This window comes from Cheilinus undulatus, linkage group 24 (assembly GCF_018320785.1).
Source record: "Cheilinus undulatus linkage group 24, ASM1832078v1, whole genome shotgun sequence".
Taxonomy (NCBI): Eukaryota; Metazoa; Chordata; class Actinopteri; order Labriformes; family Labridae; genus Cheilinus; species Cheilinus undulatus.
In genome coordinates, this window is record NC_054888.1 from 4,892,732 (window position 1) to 4,918,889 (window position 26,158).

At 37.0% G+C, this 26,158-nt stretch overlaps 1 protein-coding gene across 3 annotated transcripts in view; it reads right to left on the minus strand.

Moving 5' to 3' along the window:
• Positions 1–21,390: 21,390 nt before the first annotated feature.
• Positions 21,391–26,158, minus strand: part of LOC121506237 (diacylglycerol kinase zeta-like) — a 182,278-nt gene continuing 177,510 nt past the window's right edge. For all 3 annotated transcript variants that reach the window (XM_041781945.1, XM_041781944.1, XM_041781942.1), the window contains one exon: positions 21,391–26,087. In XM_041781945.1, the coding sequence (XP_041637879.1) occupies positions 25,971–26,087 (117 nt within the window). In that variant the 3' untranslated portion in view covers positions 21,391–25,970. The remainder of the gene's footprint in view (positions 26,088–26,158) is intronic.

Here is a 26,158-nt window from a genome sequence, read left to right on the forward strand (position 1 = left end):
CATTAGAGCACAATAATAGTTCGACACACTTTTAGTTCTAGAACTGTTAGCCAGGATGCTAGCACCAATGCTACCGATGAAGGTCTGTGTGCAGACTTACTTTTTACATATGCATATTTTTTCACTAACAAAAAGGGTAAAATATACATTTTAAATCATTTTTAAAATATTCCTAATTTTTTAAAGGCATCTGGCAACCCCCTCTCTGTGTCTTGCGACCCCCAAAGGGGTCCCAATCTCCATGCTGAGAACCGCTAGTATAAACTACCACGGCTACGAGGATTTTAAATGTATCATACATGTATAGTGTTGGATCAAAATCTCAAGTTAGTCTTTTTTTTGTCTGTATTTTTGCGTGTGACCTTCTCTCAAACAAAGCTTTCCCTGTCTGTCTGGTCTTGTTGACCCTTAATGGGGCCGTGATCTACTAAAGAACGTAATCACAGATGGGGGTTGGTCTTGCCCTGTTAAAGTTTGGCTTGTAGCTCCTCTCCTGCACATCCTTCCCCACTCTCTCATCCTTGCTTCCTCCTCTATGATGAAGGTATTAGAAACCCAAATATAGTTCCTAAAAAGAGAGAAACAGGTATATATTATGTGCAGAAATTAAAAATATTACTTCCTTCGGTTCCATTCCAGGAAGTCCTAGAGCCTCATGCTGGTCTGGGTTGTATTTGTTGTTCCTGTTCTCCTGTAGATAATACAGTTTGATCTACAGTTAGATTAAGCTCTGTAAATGAGAGTAAAAGCAGCTGGCAGTGTCACCATCCTGATCAAAGACACAGAAACAACCTCTGAACTGCAGCTTTCATTATTCATGAGGAATCAGCGTTCACTCGTCAGGCAGAAAATGAATCAAGATTTTACAGGAACCAACGCAGCAGCGTGCGTTAAATCTCTTCCTCTCTCGCTGAAGCAGCCGTTTCATTTCTGTGCATCTCCTTCTGCCTCTAAAGTCACATTATACACCAGCAGTGTGTCAAATGTGCATTCAACACTGCGTGTCGCCGTCTGAATGAGATTAAACTCCATTGATCCACATTTTCTGCTCATGGAGGATACGGCAGCTCAGCACTGATTAGGAACAAAATGTTAGGATAACCTAGTGCTCTGTATTTGCATTTTTACATTTTACAACCAGATTAAAAACAATTCTAGAAATACTCAAAACAGTCAGAAAATGGGATGGAAGCCTTAGGAGACATATATCCAAACATTTTATGTACTATCTGTAATACACAGGTGATTCTCTTCGCATGAATCCACTAAATGAAAGATCAAATTGTTCCTTTTGAATGCATTAGGCTGTTGCTTACAGCACAAACCAGGAAGGCCACTTTTAACAGCTTTCCTTCTTCATTATGAAAGACTCATCAGTGATACAAAATTGGTGGTTTATGGATGTGCAAATGCACCTTATAGTGTCGGATTTTTTTTTTTAATTGTGGATTTTGAATGTCCACATAAAAAATTCTAGTCTAGTTTTAGTCATCTTGACGAAAACTAAACTTACTTTTAGTCAGTTTTAGCCATCAAATATCTATTTTTGGTTAGTCTTAGTGTTTCTCTTGAGAAAGAAAGGCTGTTGACGAACGTTTTAGTCGTAGTTTTAGTCAACAAAATTAACGCTGCTGTGTAACCCACATAAAAAGGCCATAACATTTCTATCAGGGCTGTACATAAAGGCAGACGCTAGATGGCGCCCCTCTGTAGCTCTAGTGCTTTTACATCACGCTAAATGGACAGAGAAGAGCATGATAACAGACGCCTGTGCTGAACAGAGAGAGAGAAGGTGTTTGTGGAAACTTTTCTAAAACTTTTGTGTCAGAAGATGGTGACAACTTTTATTTTGCTGACTGTGCACCACAGTATTGTTTTAATGTTTTCTGGACGTCATTGTTTTTTTTTTGAAATATCATTGAATTTCTGGTGAGTTACGTTCTGAATATAGCATTCAAGCTAGCGATTAGCCACTAGCTTGAATGCTATATTCAGAACGCTTTTACCTTTGGAGCCCACTGTTGTTTGCTAAATTATGTGTCTTTATTTTGTAAATACCATAAACCAAACGGGGATATTTCTTCGAAACTGTAGAGGCAAGTTTCTTAGTTTTATTTCAGTTTTGTCATGAGTAGTAAACTTGACAGTGTTTGAAAATGATAGTGCTAAAAGCCAAATAGTTAACCCTCCTGTAGTAACGTGGCAGATTTGTAGTTTTTAACAGAAAAGTGAATTTTATGTCATTCATAAAATATTAAATGGTTAAAATGTGATTACGATACACTTTAAATTAATGTGTTATTGTGTAACTTAATGTTTAAAAGACTTCAAATTAATTTTACCAGTAAATTGAGTTAAGTTACCTCATAAAGATTGAGAGAAAGAGTTGAGGTCACTGACAGTTATTAAAAGAATTATTGTTCCACCTTATTCCTGAGGCCGCTACTGTAAACCTGAATACGGGCGAAACCTCCAGTTCTAAAGTACATTAAATACATGTATTCTAATACAGCAGCTAACAATAGAAGTTAACAAAGAACGTCAGTTGTTTCAATCTAATTTGTAAATATTTATCCACCTTATGGGCTCTATGCACGGCAGGGGGTGGCGTATTTCTGGTGGAAAATAAGACCGGTTCTCAACTTCTGCCTAACGATAAGTGCTAGGCCAAAACGGAATCTAAACCCTCCTATACTGCCTTAATTTGTCCGTTTCGTTGTTTTTTTTGTTTTTTTTTTTGGTTTCGATTGTTGTTTGTGTTTACTCTACCATCATCACTTGGCATCCAAACATGCTAAAATGATGTTTCAAAAACAGGTTAATAGCACTTCTGGACATCGTTGCTGCGTGCTGCAATGTACATCTTCAGCTAAATTTAACTTGTCATTGACAGTCAGCTCAGGCACAGCGAGTAAACCGCAACGATTTTGCCATCATACCCCATTCTCTTCTCCCGACTGGAAGTGTGGGAGCGGTCCAATGCCAAATCTGGAAGCAGTTCGTGCATAGAGCCCATTCCTGGGACCGCTACTGTAAATCTGAACACAGGCAAAACTTTGGGTGCTAAAGCGGAAGTACATTAAATACATGTATTCTAGTACAGCAGCTAACGATAGATGCTAACGAAGAACGACAGTTGTTTCAATAGGAATTCACCTCGAATTTGTAAATATTGAATAATTTTGTAACCACATGTTCACAGTGTTTATATTGCAAGCTTTAAATAAGTAAATAAGGTGGATAACACATAATTCCTGGGGGTCTACTGTAGTTATGAATATGGATGGAACTTCGCGTACAGTAACAATAATAGTGAAACGCGATTCTTCCAAGGGCTTATTAAAGTGATTTAAGGCCAACAGTCGTTCTGAATTAATTTTTGCTGCAATAAAAACAGCTTCATTTTTGTTAAATCAACATGAGCTGAAAGTTTTCTGTAATGCTCAGTACCTGTTGCTTCGTTCGTGGTACTAATATTGTGACAAAGTTAAATATGTCTCTCACTGCAGTGTTTTAAACATGTTGTTCACTGCCTAAGTGCATTGGGGATGTAGTTCTTTCAATATTAATTTATCATTATTTCTTAATACAAAACTTGACATTATCCAAACTGAGGGGCTGGCAACTTGAGTCGTAGATAGTTTTATGGATATAGTAACTACATTTTAAGAGGGATTAGTTTGTGAAATAAAAATTTCAGCAACCCCACAAACAAGAAATTTATCTGAAGCTGGTGTCCAAACTCCTTTAACAAAACGTGATCATCTCTTTCTAAACTGATATGAAGCTAATAAAGTTAGGGAACTATGCTTGTCTAGAGTATCCGAGGCCACTTTGTACTCTCTAGTAGAGGACAGAGAAATAATAATAATATCTTGTTTCGTTTGCTCTAAATCACTTTCAGCGTCTCATTTTAATGCAATGTCTCACTTAGATTGAGCGAAGCAGAAGTTGCACCCATATTTCACGCAAAGAAAAATGGGGCATAGGAATAAGGTGGATAATAAGTAATGAGAGCTATATTTTCCCTCTGTATAGGTTGTTTTTATTTGTATGCAGAGTCTGAGACTGTTCCTGAGTCAGGTGATCCAGCAGATGGCGAGCCAGAATCCAAACCACCAGCAGGAAGAGAGGCCAGCTAACTGAGCGTATTCGTGGAGAATCAACAGCGTTACTTCTGACAGATAAGTGCACGAGATCTCATTCATACACACTACACAGGTAGACCTAAACAAAGCTATGGCTCAAAGAAAAAGAGACTGAATTTGAAAAAAAATATATATTAAAATTGACAGACTGAACAAAGGACTTGGAAAAACAGCAAAAATTGTTATGATTTCATCTTTATTTATTTTTTTTCCTGTGATAAAAGAACTTAGTTATTGTAACAGTTTGACCTCTTCTGGACCAAACCTAGATGTGATTGTGGTAGTTAATAGAAGACCTTAGACCACTGTTATTTCATCAGTTTTAGAACTGCATTTATGATCAGAGAACTTCTACATAGGGGACAATATTTACACTTTACAGATAGAGAGTTTTACCACAGTGAAACTGATTGGTCCGGCATAGAGGCTGTCAGTATCACAAATTACTCAGTCCTCCAGACCTCCTAGCAATGTCTCATCAGATGAAGGGAGACAAGAGTGAAAAGAGTCTTGTTTTGAGTTGAGATGCTAGCTGAGGACTCTTTAACATATTTCGAAGTCCTCATTTTGTCTCAAACATGCTTTTCATTAAAACAGTGATGTATTGTACAAACTTAACGGAGTCAGAGTGAAAATGAACAATTTATGAATGAGCCTGTTCACTGACAAAATCCCAACCTAGGCCTATGTACACTTGTTCTTGACCAAATATCTATAAACCATTCATTATTACAACAGTGGTGTGTGGGCCACTCTGGAGAAAAATAAAAAGTATCTGCTAATTAAAAAAAAGAAAGTGAAATTCTCAAGTTACATGATTCATGTATTTATGTGTAAGTATTGGGGTGTAAAGGTACGTGCATTCGTACCATACCGATTTGGTACGGGCCTCTCGGTACGGTACAGACGTGTACCGAACAAATACACGTTGAACGAAGCTCATACGCTGACAGAAAACCAGAGCACAGCAACCACAGCAAACAACAGAACAGCCTGAATATTCCCAGATAAAAGTGTCCTATTTAGGAACACTTTGTTGCCCAGTAAAATACAACAGTGGACAAAGCCAACAACAGTAGCACTGACATTATTGAGCAGCTGTGTCGCTGACAGCACGTCGTCCAGTGGATCAATCAATTATTTTAAAAGCACCACTCAAATAAGAACATCACTGTAATGAGGAGCAACAACAAAGTCTGACCAGCCAGTTATGAATTTATTCGAACCAATATTTTTCTATACCGCTACACCCCTAGTAAGTACGAAAAACAAATCTTTTGGACATTGCAGAGTCCAAAAGTAAAAAACTGAACCACTGATTTCAGTTTGATGTGTTGTAAATTTTTGATATTGCACTGTTGTAGATGCACAATTCTAGAAAGGTTTTAAAACGCTTAAATTTGTACATGTAAACAAGTTGGTATTTTTACTTTTTCAACTTTTTAAACTCTAAAAAAGTGAACTTTTCAGCTCAGAAATTAGCGATTTCTCTTCATTCATTTAAAAAAAACTGTCTTTGTACATCTAAGTTTAGACGGAGATTAAGAATCATATACTGTTAAAATACTGGGACACCCCTAGTTGAAAGGCAGTTTTAATCTTTTCATTGTTTTCCAGGCTTTTGTAAAAGAGACATTAAAAATACTTGTCCTTTTCTACTAGACGTTGGTGCAGAGATCCACCGTCCCTCCTGTTAAATTCCTTGAACTTTTCACTTTAAACAGAATCATATTTTTATGTTTTTTCTGTAAGAATAGAAACAGATGTTCTTATTGATCGCTGACGGGCTGCAGGAGATGTCCTGTTGTACACACAGAGACAATCAGGATGATATTTAAACGTGTCTTCTCTGATCAAACATATTGATCCGTTTGTTTTCAGTGAACTTAATGAGGCCTGTAGTTTTCTCTGACGATAGTGAGGCTTATTTTTTCTTATTGATTACTCTCTAAATGCTATCCTGCCTGGATTCAAACAATGTGCTGAGTAGAGATAAAAAGGTTTTGTGTATTTAAGGGGAAAATCTTGAGTATTTGTGAAACTTCTTTATATGAAAGTTGGGGTAAAAACATAATTCAGGATGTTTCTCATTAATACTGAAGGATCAATCAGTCTTAACAATCAATGGCTGATTAAATCAGTCTGATTGATTTAGCTGCTTTAATGTCTCTTAATGATCCCTGCAGGTTACAAAATGAACAAATAGGTTTAATTTTCTCTTAGGAGAACCAAAGCAGGCGTCACATGTTGAAGCTTTAATGTCTGCCATGAAGGAAAGTCTTTGGGATTTTTTCCCCTGAGTTTCCCCAAATTAAAAAGTCTTTGTTGTGATTTCTTTGGCATTTCTGACAACTAAGTGTTGTCTTATATATTTTCAGGTACCATAGGTTTTATAATGTTACATTTAATTTTCTAATGACTGATATTTAAATTTAATTTAGTCTTTAGGCTTTCAAAATTGTAAACAAGAAGTTACTCAGGTTGTAGTAAACAACAAATTGGTTGGCTAAAATTACGCCCACACAACAACCAATAGACTGATTGTTTAGGGGAAGATAAGTTGCACGTAACCTTTATCCATCCATCCATTCATCCATCCATCCATCTTCTTCCGCTTATCCAGGCCCAGATTGCAGAGGCAGCAGGCTAGACAGGATATATTATCCCTCCAGCACATTCTGGATCTTTTTTGAGCTCTACTCAGCCAGACACACTCAAAAGACCTCCACAGATCTAAGAGAACTAAAAGTCAATAGTAACAGCATTGGCAGAGATTTAACTTAATTAACTCCAAACACCTGCAAAGTTTTCCTGAGCCTCTAAATGGTCTCTCAGTCTGGGTCAGTAGGCTACACAATCATGGAGAAGCCTGCAGGCTTGACAGATGTCCAGAAGATAGTCATTGACACTCTCCACAAGGAGGGTAAGCCACAAAATGTCATTGCTAAAGAAGCTAGTTGTTCACAGAGTGCTGTATCCAAGCATATTCATAGGAAGTTGAGTGGAAGTGCGGTAGGAAAAGGTGCACCAGCATAAGGGAGAACCACAGCCTTGAGAAGATTGTCAAGCAAAATCCTTTCAAGAATTTGGGGGAGCTTCACAAGGAGTGGACTGAGGCTGGAGTCAGCGCATCAAGAGCCACTATGCACAGACAAATCCTAGACATGGGCTACAAATGTGGCATTCCTCGTGTCAAACCACTCCTGAACCAGAGACAACATCAGAAGCGTCTTACCTGGACTCTGGAGAAAAAGAACTGGACTGTTGCTCAGTGGTCCAAAGTCCTCTTTTCAGATGAAAGTACATTTTGCATGTCATTTGGAAATCAAGGTCCCAGAGTCTGGAGGAAGAGTGGAGAGGCACAGAATCCATGTTGCTTAAAGTCCAATGTGAAGGGTTGGCCAGGACATCTACCAGGACATTTTAGAGCACTTCATGCTTCCTTCTGCTGACAAGCTTTATGGAGATTCTGATTTCATGTTCTGGCAGGACTTGGCACCTGCCCACACTGCCAACGGTACCAAAAGCTGCTTCAGTGACCATGGTGTTACTGTGCTTGATTGGCCAGCAAACTGGCCTGACCTGAACCCATAGAGAATCAATGGGGTATTGTCAAGAGGAAGATGAGAGACTCCAGACCCAACAATGCAGATGACCTGAAGGCCGCTATCAAAGTAACCTGGGCTTCCATTACACCTGAGCAGTGCCACAGGCTGATCGCCTCCATGCCATGCTGCATTGATGCAGTAATTCATGCAAAAGGAGGCCCAACCAAGTATTGAAGGAATAGAACTGAACATACTTTTCAGAAGCCTGACATTTCTGTTAAAACATCCTTTTTTATTGATCTTATGTAATATTCTAATTTTCTGAGACACTGAATATTAGGTTTTCATTTCTGTAAGCCATAATCATCAACATTTCAAGAAATAAAGGCTTGAAATATTTCACTCTATGTATAATGAGTCTATATAATATATGGATTTCACTTTCTGAAATGAATGACAAAAAATATTGAACTTTTTCATGATATTCTAATTTTTTGAGATGTACCTGTAGTGTTTAAAGGGATGCTTCAACATTTGGCAAATTCGTCCATTGCCATAATTTCTGTAGTCTTAGTAATAGGTTCGTTACCTTCAGTTGTAGGTGCAAGCTGTTTTTAGATCGCCACTGCAGAGTTCGGACCTGCTGTGCAAACTCAATGTAAGCAGACGGTATTCTGGCTTTCCCTCATCAAACTCATCAAGTACACAATCCAGTCCGGCTTTTGTTTTGCAATTATGGCAATGGGCTAACTTGCTAAAATGTTGAAGTAGCCCTTTAATTGTCAAGACTTCAATCTGAATTGATCAAAAACACCTCTAAATAGAAATAAACATATGCTGAAAGAGTGGTCTAATGATGTAGTTACTCTTTAAAAAGAATCGGCGTATCCTACTGTTTTACCCTGCTGTGCTTCAGAGCATGTGTTAGTCAATGCTAAAGGAAGACAACTCATTTCAAAAGCACAAACCGGAGTGAACAGTTTGTTGGTTCAGTTATTTCTGCAGCCACTGTGTAGCGAGATTTATCGCCTAATAAGACCCAAACAAAGTTTAAACCATGAGAAATCTGGTGTGGAGAAACTTTTTAATGAAAACATGTTGGAGGTTAATTCAATTGCTTAGAAAAATTTCAGTTTCCATCAAAGCTGCAGCATCTTTTATTTTACATCTGAGAATCTAAAACTTATCTCAGAGTTCAGAGCTTGCCCCGCTGGACATTCAGCTCTACCCACCAAAGATTTTCTGCTTTTAAACTCTTTGACAATCAGATTTTTGGTTGCTGAAATTTCTGATAAACAACTTCTCAGAGAAAATACAGATCCAGTAGTATGTTTGGCCTTCAGATTGAAGCAGAAAGAAGAAAAACCTTCAAGATTCCTGCAGCTTCTCTGACTTCTTTAACATAAGAGGCCAGTTAATGATTCATGTCACGTAATGGGTTTGGACTGGCCTCCCTCTGCGCTCATACCATCAAGGTTAGCGTGTTTACATGTGCATAAATTCACGTATAAAACATGCATCCTTATCAGACTTTATGGTTTGTTGTTGTTGTGAGTGAGTCTTACAGCGTATTTAATTCATGACAGCAGAAAGACGTTTTAAAGCTCAGACTCCAGGAGGGAATATGAGTTTAAAATCCAGTTAATTTTCACGTATTTGAGGTTTGAGTCAGTTTTGAATGTGCATGAAGGAGTTCAGTTACAGGGAAATTATGCTGGTCTGAATCTGTGGATTTAAAGGCTTTTCCATGTTGATTCCTTCATTGAAATACTCAGAAAAGCCTGCAGGAGGCTTATTATGCAAACAGCATACTGTAGTTTGATGTTATGATCATGATCTGAGGTGTCGTATGTGAACAGAAATCAAGTTTGCCTGCCATTAAACAGCTCATCAGAGTGGATCCTGGAGGAAAAATCCTCTTCGTTTTCTCCAGAACAGATTCTATGACATCAGCCCGGATCTTAGAACTACCTAAGGTGGACTGGGAGCTACCTGAGTGTAGGTACAGTAGCAGACACGAGTGAGAACATAGTTGTTCATCATCAAACTTTAAATTGTGTATTTAAGGACTGAAGTTTAAGGTCTGACCTTTATTTAAATATCAGTATTAATAAAATGAATCTGTAAATAACAGCATATCAGTCATCAGCAAAAATCCAGTATAATGCATCCCTATTATAAAAAACATGAAAGCTTAAAGCTACAGTAAAAATAACAGAAAGTCTGGGTACTAATGATCTCTGGTTTTAGATCAGAATTGCATATTGCAGGATGTTAGTCATGTGACCTGAAGTTCATCATCCTGTGGTGTTTGATGGGAACAAACAGCACTTTTCTTTCCTATACACTAAAAGTCTAAATCTCTCAACTTGTAACTAAATTAGCAAAAGAAATCCTTCTCTTTCAGTCTTTGTGACGACCCCTCCCATTCAGTTTCCTCTCCGCCTGATTTCCTTCATGCATCGTTCTCAGCCATGTTTCCTCTCCTTCAGGAGTTTGGAGTCGGCATGAGGGTGGGGCTGTGAGGAGTCCTCAGCTGATTGCTGCTCACCTGAGCAGGGCATCAGAATGGCAGTGATACTCAACCTGTGGCTCTGGAGCCACATGTGGCTCTTTTATGTCTTAATTTTGAATATATACAGTGCTTAACAAATTTAGACCACCACCCAAAAAAAATTGGTAAAAATTGGTAAAACCAAAATCATTTTTTGTTTCTGCAATGGTTAATACACCAATATGTAGAAGCTCTTTAACCCAAATGATATTTTTAATGCAAAATTATAATTGTTTTTGTTATCCATGAATTTTAAAATTTACTGATTTACAAAAAAAAACTGAAAAAAAATAGTAAAGCACATTTTTATTTCTTGATTAATATGTCAAATTATAGTTATTTACTTGTATTCCTGAACAGAAAAATGAGTTTTAGTGGTTGAATGTTATGAGAAGCCCAGTGAGCCGGCTCAAATTTGGGTATAAAAAGGTGAAATCAGTTTGAAATTCCTCATTCCTGTTCAAAATGGTGAAACGTGGAGAGCTCACTGAAAATGAAAGAGTCCGCAATAAAGCACTTCATGATGCTGGATGGTCTCTGAGGCAGGTGGTCTAAAAAATTTGTATAGCACTGTATATATATATATATATATATATATATATATATATATTTTTTTTTTTTTTTGGCAACTTTTTCCCTTTTTTTTGGTGCCACTTTTAACAGTTTTTTCTCCCCATTTTCATGCACTTAATTTATCTAATTTATTCACTTACCTTTTGTAAATAAATACCACTTTTTTCTTAATTTTTTACCCATTTTAGTCACTTCTTTTTTTATCCCATTTTTGTCCTTTTTCACTTGCCCACTTTTCATCCATTGAACCTACGTTTTGCCATTAAATACCATCTTTTTCCTACCTTTTTGCCACTTTATGCCACTTTTTTTCCCATTTTTGTTACTTTCATCCCATTTTTGCCCATTTAAGCTACCCTTTGCCATTAAATACCCCTTTTTTCCTAGTTTTTGCCCATTCTAGTCACTCCTTTTTGCCACTTTCATCCCATTTTTGCCCTTTTTCACAATTTTTTCCACCACTTTTCATCCATTTATGCTATGTTTTGCTGTTAAGTACTACTTGTTTCTTACTTTTTGCCCATTTTTGTCACTTTTCACTTTTTTTTTTTGCTACTTTTTTGCCACTTTTGGACCATGGGTTACTACCTGTAACTCATTTTTTCTGTCACTTCTCACCAATTTTTGCTACTTTCTGACCCTTTTCCTCCCTATTTTTGCCCATCTTCACCCATTTTTGTTGCTTTTTGACCATTTTTGCCACTTTTAACTTATTGTTATTGCTACTTAAAGCTTTTTATCGACACTTTTCACCTCTTAGATTGTGGGTCTTGCAAAGGTATTTTTCACAATTTGGCTCTTTGGTTGAGCAGGGTTAAGTAACACTGCACTAGGCCATCCGTACCGTGCTGTATTCGTACTGTGCTAAAGCCCATTTGACCCCTCCCCTGTCCTCCCCTTTGGTCCGCACTCACATTGTTTATTGCATATTCATAAGTATTGTTTTTAGACTGTAAAATAGCAACAGATTTATACGATATCTGATGACACCGGGGTTATTTCTCCTGACCTGGGATCAGTAGGCTACGTTAACTATACAGAGCCCAGTGAAGAGAGAGAGAGGTTCATAGCGGGGAGTTATCCCTCATATCTGGAACCTGATCAGAGGTCCAAGCACTTCTCCTGCTGAAAGAAACCCTGACTTTCAGATTCAGATAGAATCATAGGTAAATTAATTCAGTGGATGATAGTTTGGCATTATAATTTTAAAATAATGAGATTCAAACAAGACGTGTAAGCTGCTAAGTCATTTGAACGCTATACTCCTTGTAGGAATAAGACTTTGTTTTTTCTGGGGGTTTTTTTGTTTGTTTGTTTCGTTTTTTTGTTTTTTTTTTGTGCAGGAGGTGGTTCGGGGCAACTGGGTTGATGGCTCGGTGCTTGATCCATCCTGCTCTAACAGAAGGGAAAGTTAGCCAGCTAGTTTTGGTTAGGCAGTCAGTTTAGGCGAAGGTTTCAAAGTTGAAGCAACCTTTCACCTTACTTAGAAGTGAGTTAAAATTTTGACAAAATTTGCTATTGTGGCCTGTTTATGTGCTAATAGGAAAGAAAAAGTCACAGCTGACGGTAGATGTAGAAAAAAAATGACTTAAATTGAAGAGGTCTTTTCAGTATCCCAGGCTAAACACAAGTTGGAGTTAGAGAAGTACAAGTTGAAACCTCAAGTGAGGAAAGCTGACACGCCCAACACTACTGACTCAGCATCATTTGTTCTTCCCAAACAGACATTAGATGTTACTTTACATCCAAAATTAGTACCTAGGTTTAATCAAAAGGATCCTGACATTTTCTTTGTGTTTTAGTATTTTGCTGAGGCTGGAAGTTGGTCTGATGCAGAGCAGACCCTTTTACTTCAGTGTGTGCTCACTGGTAAGGTCCAGGAGGCTTTCTCAGCCTTGAGTGTTAGCGATAGTTCTAGCTTTCAGCCAGCTCTGCTCAGAGCGTACAAGCTACCCAGAAGCATATCAGCAGAGATTCAGGTCTCTTAGAACAGATACTCTGTCTTACTGAGTTTGTGCGTGGCTTAACGACATATTTCCCCCGCCGGTGTACTTCTTCTCATGTAGAGTCTTTGGAGGATCTGCAGGAGTAAATTTTGTTAGAGCAGTTCACCTGACTGTATTCCTACCTACATAAAAGAGCAGACAGTTAGCAAAGTTTCAGAAGCAGCTAAGCAAGCAGATGTTTGCACTGACTCATGGAAATGTGTTTGAGAGTAGGAGTCATGCAGATCCTGGCTGCAGGCAGATACATTTTCAGGTAAGACAGATCGTACCGTATCTTTTTGTAGTGAAGAGAGAGCTTGAGAGAGCGCTACCACACCGCTTTCCACATTATTAAGCAAATGACATTTTTCTCTTATTTTCCTAAATATTAATGCAAATGACAGTCAGAATATTTTTCAAGTCATCAGCGGTAGAGCATAATTCAAATGTGTTGAACAAACTTTATAATGATAACAATTATATATTTAAAAAAAAAATAAAAACCTCAAAATGCACTGTTCCACATTATTATGCAAACAGAGTTTTAAAAGATTGTATAAGTTGTAAAGAACTGAAAATGGTCATTCATTGAATTTGCAGCATTAGGAGGTCATATTTACTGAAATCAAAGCTATTTCACTCAAAAACATCTTAACAGACCAAGTTACATGTTAATAATGTGGAAAGTGGTGTATAGCTGTAGTTCAGTAGGGTCTTATGAAATCTTTTTTATTTTTCCAATTTCCTCTTTTTCCGTTTTGATTTTTTGGTATTTTGTTTTTTAACCTTCCCACTAATTTACCATAACAAGAGTGCCCTGTTTATGTAAATGAATCAAATGTTCACTAATTAAACAGAAATAACCTTGAATTTATTGAAAAAGGGCCACAGTTGGCCCAGGAGCCGTTGTTTGGATAACCCTGATATAAAAAAACTATAATCAGTGTATTAGTCAGATATTTCCAACATTTTAAGACACATCTACGTGTAAAATCACATCCTAACTGATGTTTATAATTTAAATGAAGAGTGATAGTAACTTAATAAGCAACATTAAAGCTAAATGGTTAAAAGTAAACATGTTACCTAAACTTTTCTTTACTCTCTGTCTGTAAGAGTGTATGCAGTTTGATGCTGCATTGTTCTACTCCTGACTGTAACAGTTCTCTCCTCATCTCCCTCCATCCTCGCCGTCTGTCCATCTGCCTCATATCAGACCGCTACCTTAATCCAGACACGTGTTGGCTGGTTAAGCAACCAAAGAGAACTACAGTATCTACGGGAGGAATTATTGCGCTAATAGTTACTCTGATGTAACATCATTTATACTATGGGACTTCGATCTCAAGTCCGTCCAACTCAAGTTTGAAGTCCTCGAGAGGTGAGCAAGAGGAGAAGAGAAAAGTGAGAAGAGAGGTCCTCAAGTTGTGACTTGGCCTGTGTGCACAAACACTTCTCTCTCTCCATGACTCTCTGGTGTGGTGAGGTAAATAACTCGAAGCACAGAAGACTTTTCTTGAAGGTTCAACATTATGTCGTGGGGTACTGCCCCGCGTTGAGCTGTTGTGCCCCACTTTAGTGATCCACCCCCAAAACACATTCCCCAGATATAAGTTCCTCTCACTAAAAAACGCAGCATTTCAGTCAAATTCATTCATTTTCCGTAATTTCTGCATTAAATAGTATATTCCGTTTTTATTGGCCAATTCTGCGATTCCATTAATGCAGAAATCATAGGGCCCTAGTTCAGGCACACACAAGGCTATGGGAGCCCATTTCTGTCAAATAAAAAAAGAAAAGATGTGAATGTAAGGCAATTCTTATGAGACACAAAGTCATAATTATAAGACAAAAAGTCGATGTTATAAGATAAATACTTTAAAATGGTGGCAATGGGCTTCCATTTACAACTTCTGATGCATGATAAGAAAATTCTGGAACCAATATGATAAACAATAATTCCCTGCTCATGATGGCCGATTCCGATAAGATAACAAATGACTTTTTTTTTTTTTTTCAATTAAAAAGTTCATAAAATGTAGCTAATGCTCATTTGGGAGTTAAAAAGATTAATATGCAGACTAAATATATATATATATAATATAACCAATTCTTACTGACATATGTAATATTAATACAAAAAAAGGAAAACTTCTGTTTATTTCTGTTCTGAATCATAAACCCAACATCAATGTTCTTTGGTAACAAGCATTTTTTTCTGTTTTTTGCTATGAATTAAAAACTTTAAAATCTGACATTTGAATTAACTAAACAAGAATTTATCTGACATACACTATATTGCCAAAAGTATTCACACACCCATCCAAATAATGGAAGTCAGGTGTTCCAATCACTCCCATGTCCACAGGTGTGTAAAATCAAGCACCTAGGCATGCAAACTGTTTCTACAAACATTAGTGAAAGAATGGGTCACTCTCAGGAGCTCAGTGAATTTCACCGTGATACTGTGATAGGATGCCACCTGTGCAACAAGTCCAGTCATGAAATTTCCTCTCTCCTAAATACTACACAGTCAACTGTCGGTGGTATTATAACGAGGTGGAAGAGATCAGGAACGACAGCAACTCAGCTACAAAGTGGTAGGCCACGTAAAATGATGGAGTGGGGTCAGCTGATGCTGAGGCACAGAGTGCGCAGAGGTCACCAACTTTCTGCAGGGTCAGTCGCTACAGACCTCCAACTTCATGTGGCCTTCAGATTAGCTCAAGAACAGTGTGTAGAGAGCTTCATGGAATGGGTTTCCATGGACAAGCAGCTGCATCCAAGCCATACATCACCAAATGCAATGCAAAGCGGATGCAGTGGTGTAAAGCATGCCGCCACTGGACTCTAGAGCAGTGGAGACACGTTCTCTCAAGTGACCAATCGTGCTTCTCCATCTGGCAATTTGATGGACGAGTCTGGGTTGGCAGTTGCCAGGAGAACAGTACTTGTCTGACTGCATTGTGCCAAGTGTAAAGTTTGGTGGAGGGGGGATTATGGTGTGGGCTTGTTTTTCAGGAGCTCGGCTTGGCCCCTTAGTTCCAGTGAAAGGAACTCTGAATGCTTCAGCATACCAAGAGATCTTGGACAATTCCATGCTCCCAACTCTGGGAGTTTGGGGATGGCCCCTTCCTGTTCCAACATGACTGTGCACCAGTGCACAAAGCAAGGTCCATGAAGACATGGATGAGAGAGTTTGATGTGGATGAACTTGACTGGCCTGCACAGAGTCCTGACCTCAACCCGACAGAACACCTTTGGGATGAATTAGAGTGGAGACTGAGAGCCAGGCCTTCTCGTCCAACATCAGTGTGTGACCTCACAAATGCGATTCTGGAAGAATGGTCAAAAATTTCCATAAACACACTCCTAAACCTTGTGGAAAGCCTTCCCAGAAGAGTTGAAGCTGTTATAGCGGCAAAGGATGGGCCAACGTCATATTAAACTCTATGGATTAATGGGATGTCACTTAAGTTCATATGTGAGTCAAGGCAGGTGAGCAAATACTTTTGGCAATATACAATACAATAACTTTATCCATCCCCGAAGGGAAATTCACTTTTCTGGATTCTCATCTATGGTAGTAGTGTATATATATATATATATGTATATATATATATATATATATATATATGTATATGTATATATATATATATATATGTATATGTATATATATATATATATGTATATGTATATATATATATGTATATGTATATATATATATGTATATGTATATATATATATGTATATGTATATATATATATATGTATATGTATATATATATATATTTATATGTATATATATATATATATACATATACATATACATATATATATATATATATATATGTATATGTATATATATATATATATGTATATGTATATATATATATGTATATGTATATATATATATGTATATGTATATATATATGTATATGTATATATATATGTATATGTATATATATATGTATATGTATATATATATGTGTATTTATATATATATATGTATATGTATATATATATGTATATGTATATATATATATGTATATGTATATATATATGTATATATATATGTATATGTGTATATATATATATGTATATGTATATGTATATATATATATGTATATGTATATATATATATGTATATGTATATATATATGTATATGTATATATATATGTATATGTATATATATATGTATATGTATATATATATGTATATGTATATATATATATATATATGTATATATATATATGTATATGTATATATATATGTATATGTATATATATATATGTATATGTATATATATATGTATATGTATATGTATATATATATATGTATATGTATATATATATGTATATGTATATATATATATGTATATGTATATATATGTATATGTATATATATGTATATGTATATATATATGTATATGTATATATATATGTATATGTATATATATATGTATATGTATATATATATATATATATGTATATGTATATATATATATATGTATATATATGTATATATATATATGGAAAGTTTGAGCTAATTTAATGCACAAGTAAGAGCCTGGGGAACATAAAGTTGATGTTTTTTACAAAAATTCAACATAAATGCACTGGCAAGTTACAAGTTATATCAGAAGTAATCCAAAAAAGTACAAATACAAATAAATAAATGGTGTTAAATAAAAGGAAAACCATATGGCTGCTCCCTCTGTAGACACGCTGAGGCACAACATGGTGTTAAGTAGATTAATGTAGTAGACTAGTCTCAGTGTTGTTTTATGCTTACAAAAAATCCTTATAAACACTTTTTTTTTTTTTGTAAGTTCACATTTTCAGTAGGGCTGAAAGATTTTGGAAAATTATCTAATTGCGATTTTTTTCCCCCAATATTGCAGTCTCTTTTTGATATTCGATTTCTTTTATTCCTGAACAAGGGCTGAATAACCTTTAGAAGTGTCTAATTCTGATGATTTTCACTTGTGTTGCAAATTGGATTTGAATTATTGAAAGATTTTTGTTATTTTTATATTTAATAAGAAAAAAAAAAAAAATGAAGAAGGTAGGATTTTCTTATAGACTATTTTAAAAAATGGCACCTGAATGATATGCATAACATCTCTGCTGCAAAGAAAGACTTTTAAACTAGTATTTTAACACAAGTTTTAGCAGGCCATATTGCGATTTAATCCAATTTTCAATTAATTGTCCAGCCCTAATTTTCAGTAGATTTTTGTAGGTGTGTTCTTCCCTTATCTACAACCTTAATGCAAGTCCTACATGAGAGAAGCCTGACATAGTTTTTTTGTCTTTGCTCTTTCTTTCTCTTTACATCTCTTTTTTTACTTAAGGTCCATTCCAGGGGTAAGTAAGTTAATCTGAAGGTACCAGGGAGAGGTTTTTCTTGATGAAAAGAAGCATTTCTGCCTTTTCACATCCAATCCTGTTTCTTTTTTCATCAGCCACATGAGCAGAAAACAAACGCTCACAGTCAACACTTGTGCAGGGAGCTGACAAGTATGTCTGTGCAAGTTGAGCCAGGGTTGGGAAACAGGGTCTGTTGCCTCTCCAGTAGTCCAGAGGGCTCTCAGTCCTGGGAATCAAGGGCTCTGACAGATACTATGAAGCCAGTGTTCTCCTCAAGGATTTCATCATCCATGTCCATCAAGGAATTGTTATTGGCATGTCTCTGAGTCTTCTTTGCTTGTTTTTCTTTGCTTGGTCTTAAAAGTTTTCCTGGTCAGTTGCAGCGGTCTTTCTCAACAGCTGTTTTAAGGCCTCAAAAGAGGGGATTACACACATGGACAAAATTGTTGGTACCCCTCTGTTAATGAAAGAAAACAGACGGGTTCTGTTGAACCACAGTTCAAAAGCAATGTCTGATTGTCATTATTAATTTTCATTGAATTTTTATTTATTATCACTTTTGTCAGATTCAAGTTATTTCTGTGACCATTGTGGTTTTGTCTTTCATTAACAGAAGGGTACCAACAATTTTGTCCACGTATGTATGACTGCTGCTGTGGCCGTAGCTGAGCTGATATCTCGAGTCAGCTGTTTGCATAGGTCGAGGATGGTCAGCATGTTTTCAGTTAGGGTCCACCGGTATTCACTTACAGAGGCAGGTAATTCATGATCTACTCCATATGCTGTAGGTGCTTGCTTCTGCTCTTACAAACTCCCCAGCATATAAAAGTGCTGTCCCATGGTGTGGCTACATCTTGTTGTAGCCTGTGGTTTTCTTCCAAGCTGTGTCTGCATATCTTACAGACGTGAGGCAGCAAGTTAGGAGTGTTTGAAATGTCCCACAATTTTCCTGCCAATTGTAGCACAGTCTGAAACACTTCCTTGGCTCAGGACAGCCTCATTTACAGCTAGCTGTAAGTGTGTGTGTGCCATATTACTCCCATCTCCTCCATTGCCTTGGTCATATTGTGTGTGTTATCTCGTACTACAACATGAATCCTCTCCTTCGTTATGTTCCACTTTTCTATCATCGTCTCAAAAGCTACATTGATGGATGATGCTGTATGCGAACCAGAAAAGTCTTGTGCATGCAGAGAAGTCTTCCTCATGTTAAAGTCTTCATCCAGCCACTGGGCCGTCTAGCTGAGCATTCTCACTGAACTAACATCAGATGTCTATATGTCAGTGGTGAAACTTATGTCGTTAGGCTGTGAATGTGTGTGGAAACGACGTCAAACAGGGCAGGTGGATATACGTCTGAGAAGTAGCAGCGACTCTGAAGACTATACTGGGGCTCTCCCAGTATACCTGCTGAATCGTCACTCCTATGGCAGCAGCATTCAGCTGGGAGCTAATGCCAGCTCCTATTGTTGCTTCATAGTCCTTTAATAGTTGTTGTTGCGATGACGAATCTTAAAGTGACTTATAAGATTTGTTGAATTGAAATTAGAGGGGTTTTTCTTCCTCCTAAACTGGGGGTCACGAGACACTGAGATAGGGTCTCCAGATGCCTTAAAAAAAACTGAGAATATTTTTAAATTACACTGTTGCCACTTTACACCAATTTTGCCAAATTTTAACACATTTTTGCCACTTAAAACCCATTTAAACACTTTCCACTACTTTTTTCTGCCTGTTTTTGCCACTTCTAAACCAAATCTTGACACTATCTGTTTTTGCCTATCGTTGGCGCTGTTGTCCCTTTATCGCCACTATTAACTCCTCTTTACCAATTTTTACGCCACATTTCACAATTTGATATCCCCATTTTTTTCCATTTTAACCCATTTCCACCAATTTCTGCCTCAGCTAAGTATATCCATTTTTCATCCAATTTCACCAAATTTCCACCTACTTTTGGCGCTTTAACGCCATTTCAGACACTTTTTAAATCCCCTTTTACCACTTAATATGCCTGTTTTGCCACTTTAACCTATTTTGGCCATTTCTTTGGCTATTTTATGCCACTTTTATCTAATTTTGGCACTTCTAACCCATTTCTGCTACATTTAAAATCCAATTTCACCACCTTTTCCACTTTTTTTGCCATTATTGACCCATTTTAGCTATTTTTTACAACCTTGACAACGTTTCCAGTTCCAGATGCACTCAAGCATCCCCACATCATAATCCTCCCACCACCACGTTTCTCTGTGGGGACGGTGTCCTTTGGGTGACACGCCTCTCCCTTCTTTCTCCAAGCATCACCAATGTCTCTATGGCCGAAGAGCTCTAGTTTAGTTTCAGTTTGTTATTGTGGAAAAGTAAAGATAATTTATGCCTTCAAAAGATAACTAGTATGTTCAGAAATGCTGTGTTGAAAATTCTTTGCTCTGTTAAAAAACACGGGAGAATCTTGAAAAAAATAAAATTTCACAGGCGGGCAATAATTTTTTCCTCAACTGTATGAAGTATGAAACATGCCATATTAAAATCATTTATTGCATCATTATTATACTTATACAGTTAATAGCCCTCGTTTACATGTGTACATACCATAATACAATAAACTCTCATCCCCAGTAACTAAAGATGGAATATATGAGAAAACACAACTGTTGTATTTTTTTTTATAATAATTTATTAATTCTTACATTTTTACGTTCATAGTCCGTTGTGCCATTTTGCAAGTGAACACAGTGTATGGTGGGAATTCATCATACCGTGTCACTTTTTCCCTGTGTTATGCAGCCAAATTGTGAATAGTTTGAAAAGCTATCATTAGCTAGAATTAATTGAAATTGCGATGGATTGTGGGATATGTTGTCCCTCGCTTCACAAAGTAAATGTCAGCTGTCTTTTGCTCAGCTTTCTCCTGTTTTTGCATGAATCAAATGTTTTATACTTACAGGTATGTAGCTGGCTTGGCTCGAGGATTAAAAATATAAATAAAAAATTTTCTTAAATGTTAATGGAGGATTTGAAAGTCCCTTGAAGCGGCGCTGCTGAAATAGTGGACAGTCACTATTGAGCTCTTAAATTCAGCTTCTGTCCTGCTGCCTTTGTTCATGTTTTACACAGAAATACCCCAGACTCTAAAATAAATCCAACAAGAAAGCAGGGACATAAATTTAATTAAACCAAAAATGATTAAAAAATGAAGACAGAGACTAAAAGAGACGTTTTATTTTAATGTTTGACTCCACAAATGTTCCCCTCTGCACATTTCAAACTGTCAGGCTCACACTGTTCCAAGTCGAGCTCTTATGATTCATTTGTACATTTAAATAAATGATAAAAAACAAAATAGAATCAAACATGTCTTGATTTTCCTTAACTTGAACAAAATATCAATAAAACAGGTAACTTTTTTAATTTAGATTCACACACTGTAAATTTGATCTAATTTAATAAAACCATGCTAAATAAAAACCCCACTTTCACAAAATAATCACATTAACATTTGGTCATTTTTAAAATCTTTTACACAACAAAATAATTACAGTTTCTTCAAACCCTTCTGTGAATGATTAATTTAAATACTGCTAGAATGATATTTTATGATTGAAACATTTTGGATTCTTCAGATTCCCCTCAAACCTTTAAAAAACAGGCACCAGAAAATCAAACTTTGTTTTCCAACATGCCGATGATCATCATTGTCAGAACGGTTGAAATATTGAACATGGATAAAGAAAGTATCAGGACAACAGGATGGCAATAATGATTTTTCAGAGCTGTTATCAAAAGATTTGTTGGTCTTTACTAAACTCTGGTCCAAACGTGATGTCATATTAACAATTCTCATGACTGAAACTCAAGCTGTCTGTTTTTTGGTCCAAAAGGCTTCATAGTTTCATTTCCATGGATTAACTGGAGATTATGAGCTCCAGAGGATAGATCCTAAATCCTGAGATATATGCTGTTTTATTTGATGCCAGAAGCTGGAAATCCAGAAATATCAGTAGGATATCATGAACACCCCCTGAAGTCGAATTTCTGTCCGAAACGCAGGTCAGTGCCAGTTAAAAACATCCAACCTCTGATATAAATGAAACACACCATCATACTCTCTGCTGCTGTAATGACGATATCTACGGGGACAGTCTGCTCAAAGTCAGTTAAAATGGTCGTTAATTATCTATAACACTAGGCTGTTCCACCCATGAGAAAAATGTAAAAAACAGAACTGATGGTGTTCAGACCACCAGTTTTGTAACAGAGCTGCAACCCCATCGAGTGTTGCCATGTTTGTAGTTTACATCCTAAACCGTGACAGATAAGATGGGAGGCAGGAAGAGGTTTCTACATAGAGACATGCTATCAAAATGCCAAAGTTAGTGCTCTTTACAGCTGTGACATCTGCTCACATTGGGAAAAGACATTGGGATACTTTTGAGTCCTGAATGTAGTAACACATTTAGGCAAAACAGTTTAAGAAGCTGACTGAAACAAGGCGGCAGACCATCCATCTATGAACTGGAGGGGCAGTCAGACAACGCTCACATATGGTCAGTTTAGTTCAGTCCAGTTTGTCACAATAAACCCTGATCTTTCTTGCGTTTCCATAGCCAACGTCCAACTATCTCTTTTAAGAGATCTGGATCATTTGGCTTAGCTCTGGAACAAGAGCTGGTCTTTTGGCTCCTAAATTGCTTTGCATTTGGTACCAGTCTGGCTTTTTTACCTCAGACTATGGCTGTGTGTCCATTGCTGACTTTTTTTTTTTGCATTTGCATTTGCATCAATCAACATCTAAATTCCAGAGCGCTTCTCGCCAGCGCTTATGTTACAAAAATATGAACCCTGCCTTCTTTGGTAGAATCTGTAACATTCTGAAAAAATTTCTGTTTGGTTCATATTTTTGTAATATCACTGTTTTTATACAGGCAGCAGCTGCACACCTGAAAACTACCCTTGAAAAACGACGAAGAAAGACTAATCAGATCGGTTTCTCTTCGGCTACTGTCAGAAGCCCCACCCCTTTTTGATTTTGATTGAAAGGTGAGGGAGAAGTGACACTGACGAGCGCAGCACTGTCCAGAAGTTGAATGGTTTTAAACTGAGAGGGCGTTAAGCGCCGTGACAGAAACAGCTAATGCTGAGTGCGCTTTTCCCACCCAGGGCTCTGAGCAGTCAGGAAGCTGGATAAGGTTCATTTATAATTTCCAAAAAAAAGCTCTGCCTTTGCGAAAAAAGCCATCTTTGGACACACTAACCCTATAAAGTCACTCTAAAAAGAAAAAAAAGGGGGATCTGTTAATGTTTGGGGGAATAACTCAACATTTGAAATAAAAACGAGAAGTTCTTTAATTTAAAAACTGTAAATTTTGACTTATAAACTCTTAAATTTTGAGAATTTAGAAAGTCATACATTTACAACATAACAGTGGTTAGATAGGCCCAGTTCACAGAATTGTCTTTTCTAAATCCAGATGCGTGATAACATAATAATTCTAGGCTAAAATCACAAGGATTTCCTGATTGATCTGTCTCAGTAAAAAAGCAGAATTTGATCAGGCTCTCAACTTCACGTCTTGTGCAAGGAAAAATAAACTCTTGTCTCCTTTCATCTGACTAGACATGCAGTAGGAGGTCTGCAAGACTAATATTGATCTCTTCTTTCTAAGCTGTCAGGATCATAGCCGACGTATGCACAACTTTTCTAATTATAACTGCAGCCTGCAGGTCCTAGCCTCTACTTTTCACTTCCTGCCTCCATCTGACCTGTGTGCCATCAGGATCATGTGACTGCAAACAACCAATACCTTTTGTCTAATGCAGTTAGACGGCAAAAAGTGTTGCAGTCGTGACGTAATTTTGAAGGGAAACCCGTAAGTTTGCATCGCGTGGGTTCCCTCAACATCAAGCCTATGGGATTTTTTAATGGGTTTTTGGATTATTGCTGAAAATAAGCTCTGTGTCCAATAAAAGTTAATGAAACTTAGACGTTTTGTTCATAAAGATAATCTTCATAAGGTGATAATATAAGCATCATATCAGGTTCGTTAATCTAACTGACTATAGTAAAAAGCTAACATCATGCTATATTGAACTATAACACAGCAAACTGAATTTAACGTCATCACCTGCAGATAAAACTGAACGGCAGGCTCAGTTGCCGTGCTTCGGATGATGACATAAAGTCTTCCTGACAAAAGCTGTAGTCCTTGTTAGCTGTCCTTTAGCGACCGCCTTTATTAAGATGCAAAAAGACACATTTCAAAGGTGGGGCATGTATTTTATGTTGTAGAAAAAACGTTAAACGTTCTTGAGCTTGTGTTCACCATAGAACTCATTTCAGGTATTTAACAAAAAAACTATAGACTTTCAGATGAGGGAACCGGAGGTGCTAAAATGCTAACTCACTTCCTGCACCACTCTATTTATCTCCTTCTACTGTCTTCAGACTTGTTCTTTTATCGTTGGACTTCTTTTTCTCCTCAGTGAATGAATTCAGCTCATAATATCAACATCAAAAAAGAAGGAAGAAGGGCTTTACGCCTTAGTTTCTGATTGTTTAACGGACTGCTCTCACTCCAAATGTGTCAAAAACAGCAGCTTGTTCAGCAGCCCAGCACTTCTTCATAGGATGATTTAGGGACAAAGCATCACTTTTACTTTTGGTTAATAATTAAAGTTAATATTTACAATATCCAGTTACTTTAATAGTTTTCTTTTCCCCTGGTAACAAGAAAATGTTTCATTTTATAGCATTTCATAAGGTGAATAAATGAAATCTTTATTATAAAATAGAGTCAGCTTATGCTAGTAAAGATCACTTAGCACTAATGCCACCTTTTTTTTTTCATTCACTCTTCAGCAAATGAGTATAAAATAGTCTAAAAAGCTGCAAAAATATCATGTTAATGTGGCAATTTGGCTTTTTTTGCACCTAAACTGTGTGGGTGGGTTGGAGAAAAACTGTCCAGTGTGGGTTTATTCAGATCTTTCACTCTGCCAGCTTCCACTTGTAACTTTTTGTCTTTAAATGAGGATTTTTTTCAATAAAAGTAGCTTTTTATTTCATTTAACAGTAAACCTTCTGCTCGCCCTGATGAGGGAGAAAGGATTGCAGAGTGACGCTAACTTTTTGGCTGATAAAATAGGTATTTGCAGATACAACGTAATCTTTCCTCTATGGTCTTTATTTCCCCATCTAAGGGCCACTGACCAGGACACCCTAATTCTTCGATTTGGAGTAAGAAGAGCCTGCGATGACCCGGCAGCTTTACAGCTGGGCTCTGCTCTTTATTTTTGACATTTTCCTGAGTTCAGACCATGACATAAATATCTCTCTCAATCTAAACAAGACAAACCACAGAACCATCTCATTACTTTGACGATTATTGGACGGGACAGTGGAGTTCCTGGAATCGTTTGATATGAAATCCTCATGAAGAAATGTGAAGTTCACTCCCAGAGTCAGAAACAAGAATCTGAGTTTCCGAAAGTCATTTTTGTTTTCTTGATTTCTGTCACATTTCATTTCAGAGCTTTTCAAAGTTGAAGGAATGACTTGATGAACACGATCCAACTCTAAACTAGTGTCTCTGTTCGCTGTAATCTTGATTCAACTTCCTGTTTGGCACAGCTTCTTTCTGAGAACCCTCAGTAAACTGGGATCTGACCAGTCCTCCCATCACAGCGCCCTGAACACCATTTTTCAGTCAGTCTCATGACGGCGACAAAGACCTTGGCTGGTTCTCCGTCCTAAAAAGTCCAGACGGTTGTTTTTAGACGCTCGTGTATCAGACGGCGGTCTCCTGGTCCTCCCTCTGGATCATCTGGTAGTGCTGTCTGTTCTCCAGATACGCCGCCAGCTCAGCGTCATGTGACTTCTCAGCTCGATTTTTAGGAGTGTCGCCCTGAATATAAGACACAAAAACAACAGATTACAAGATTATTCCTCATTTCTGCTGATGCATCTTTACTGCAG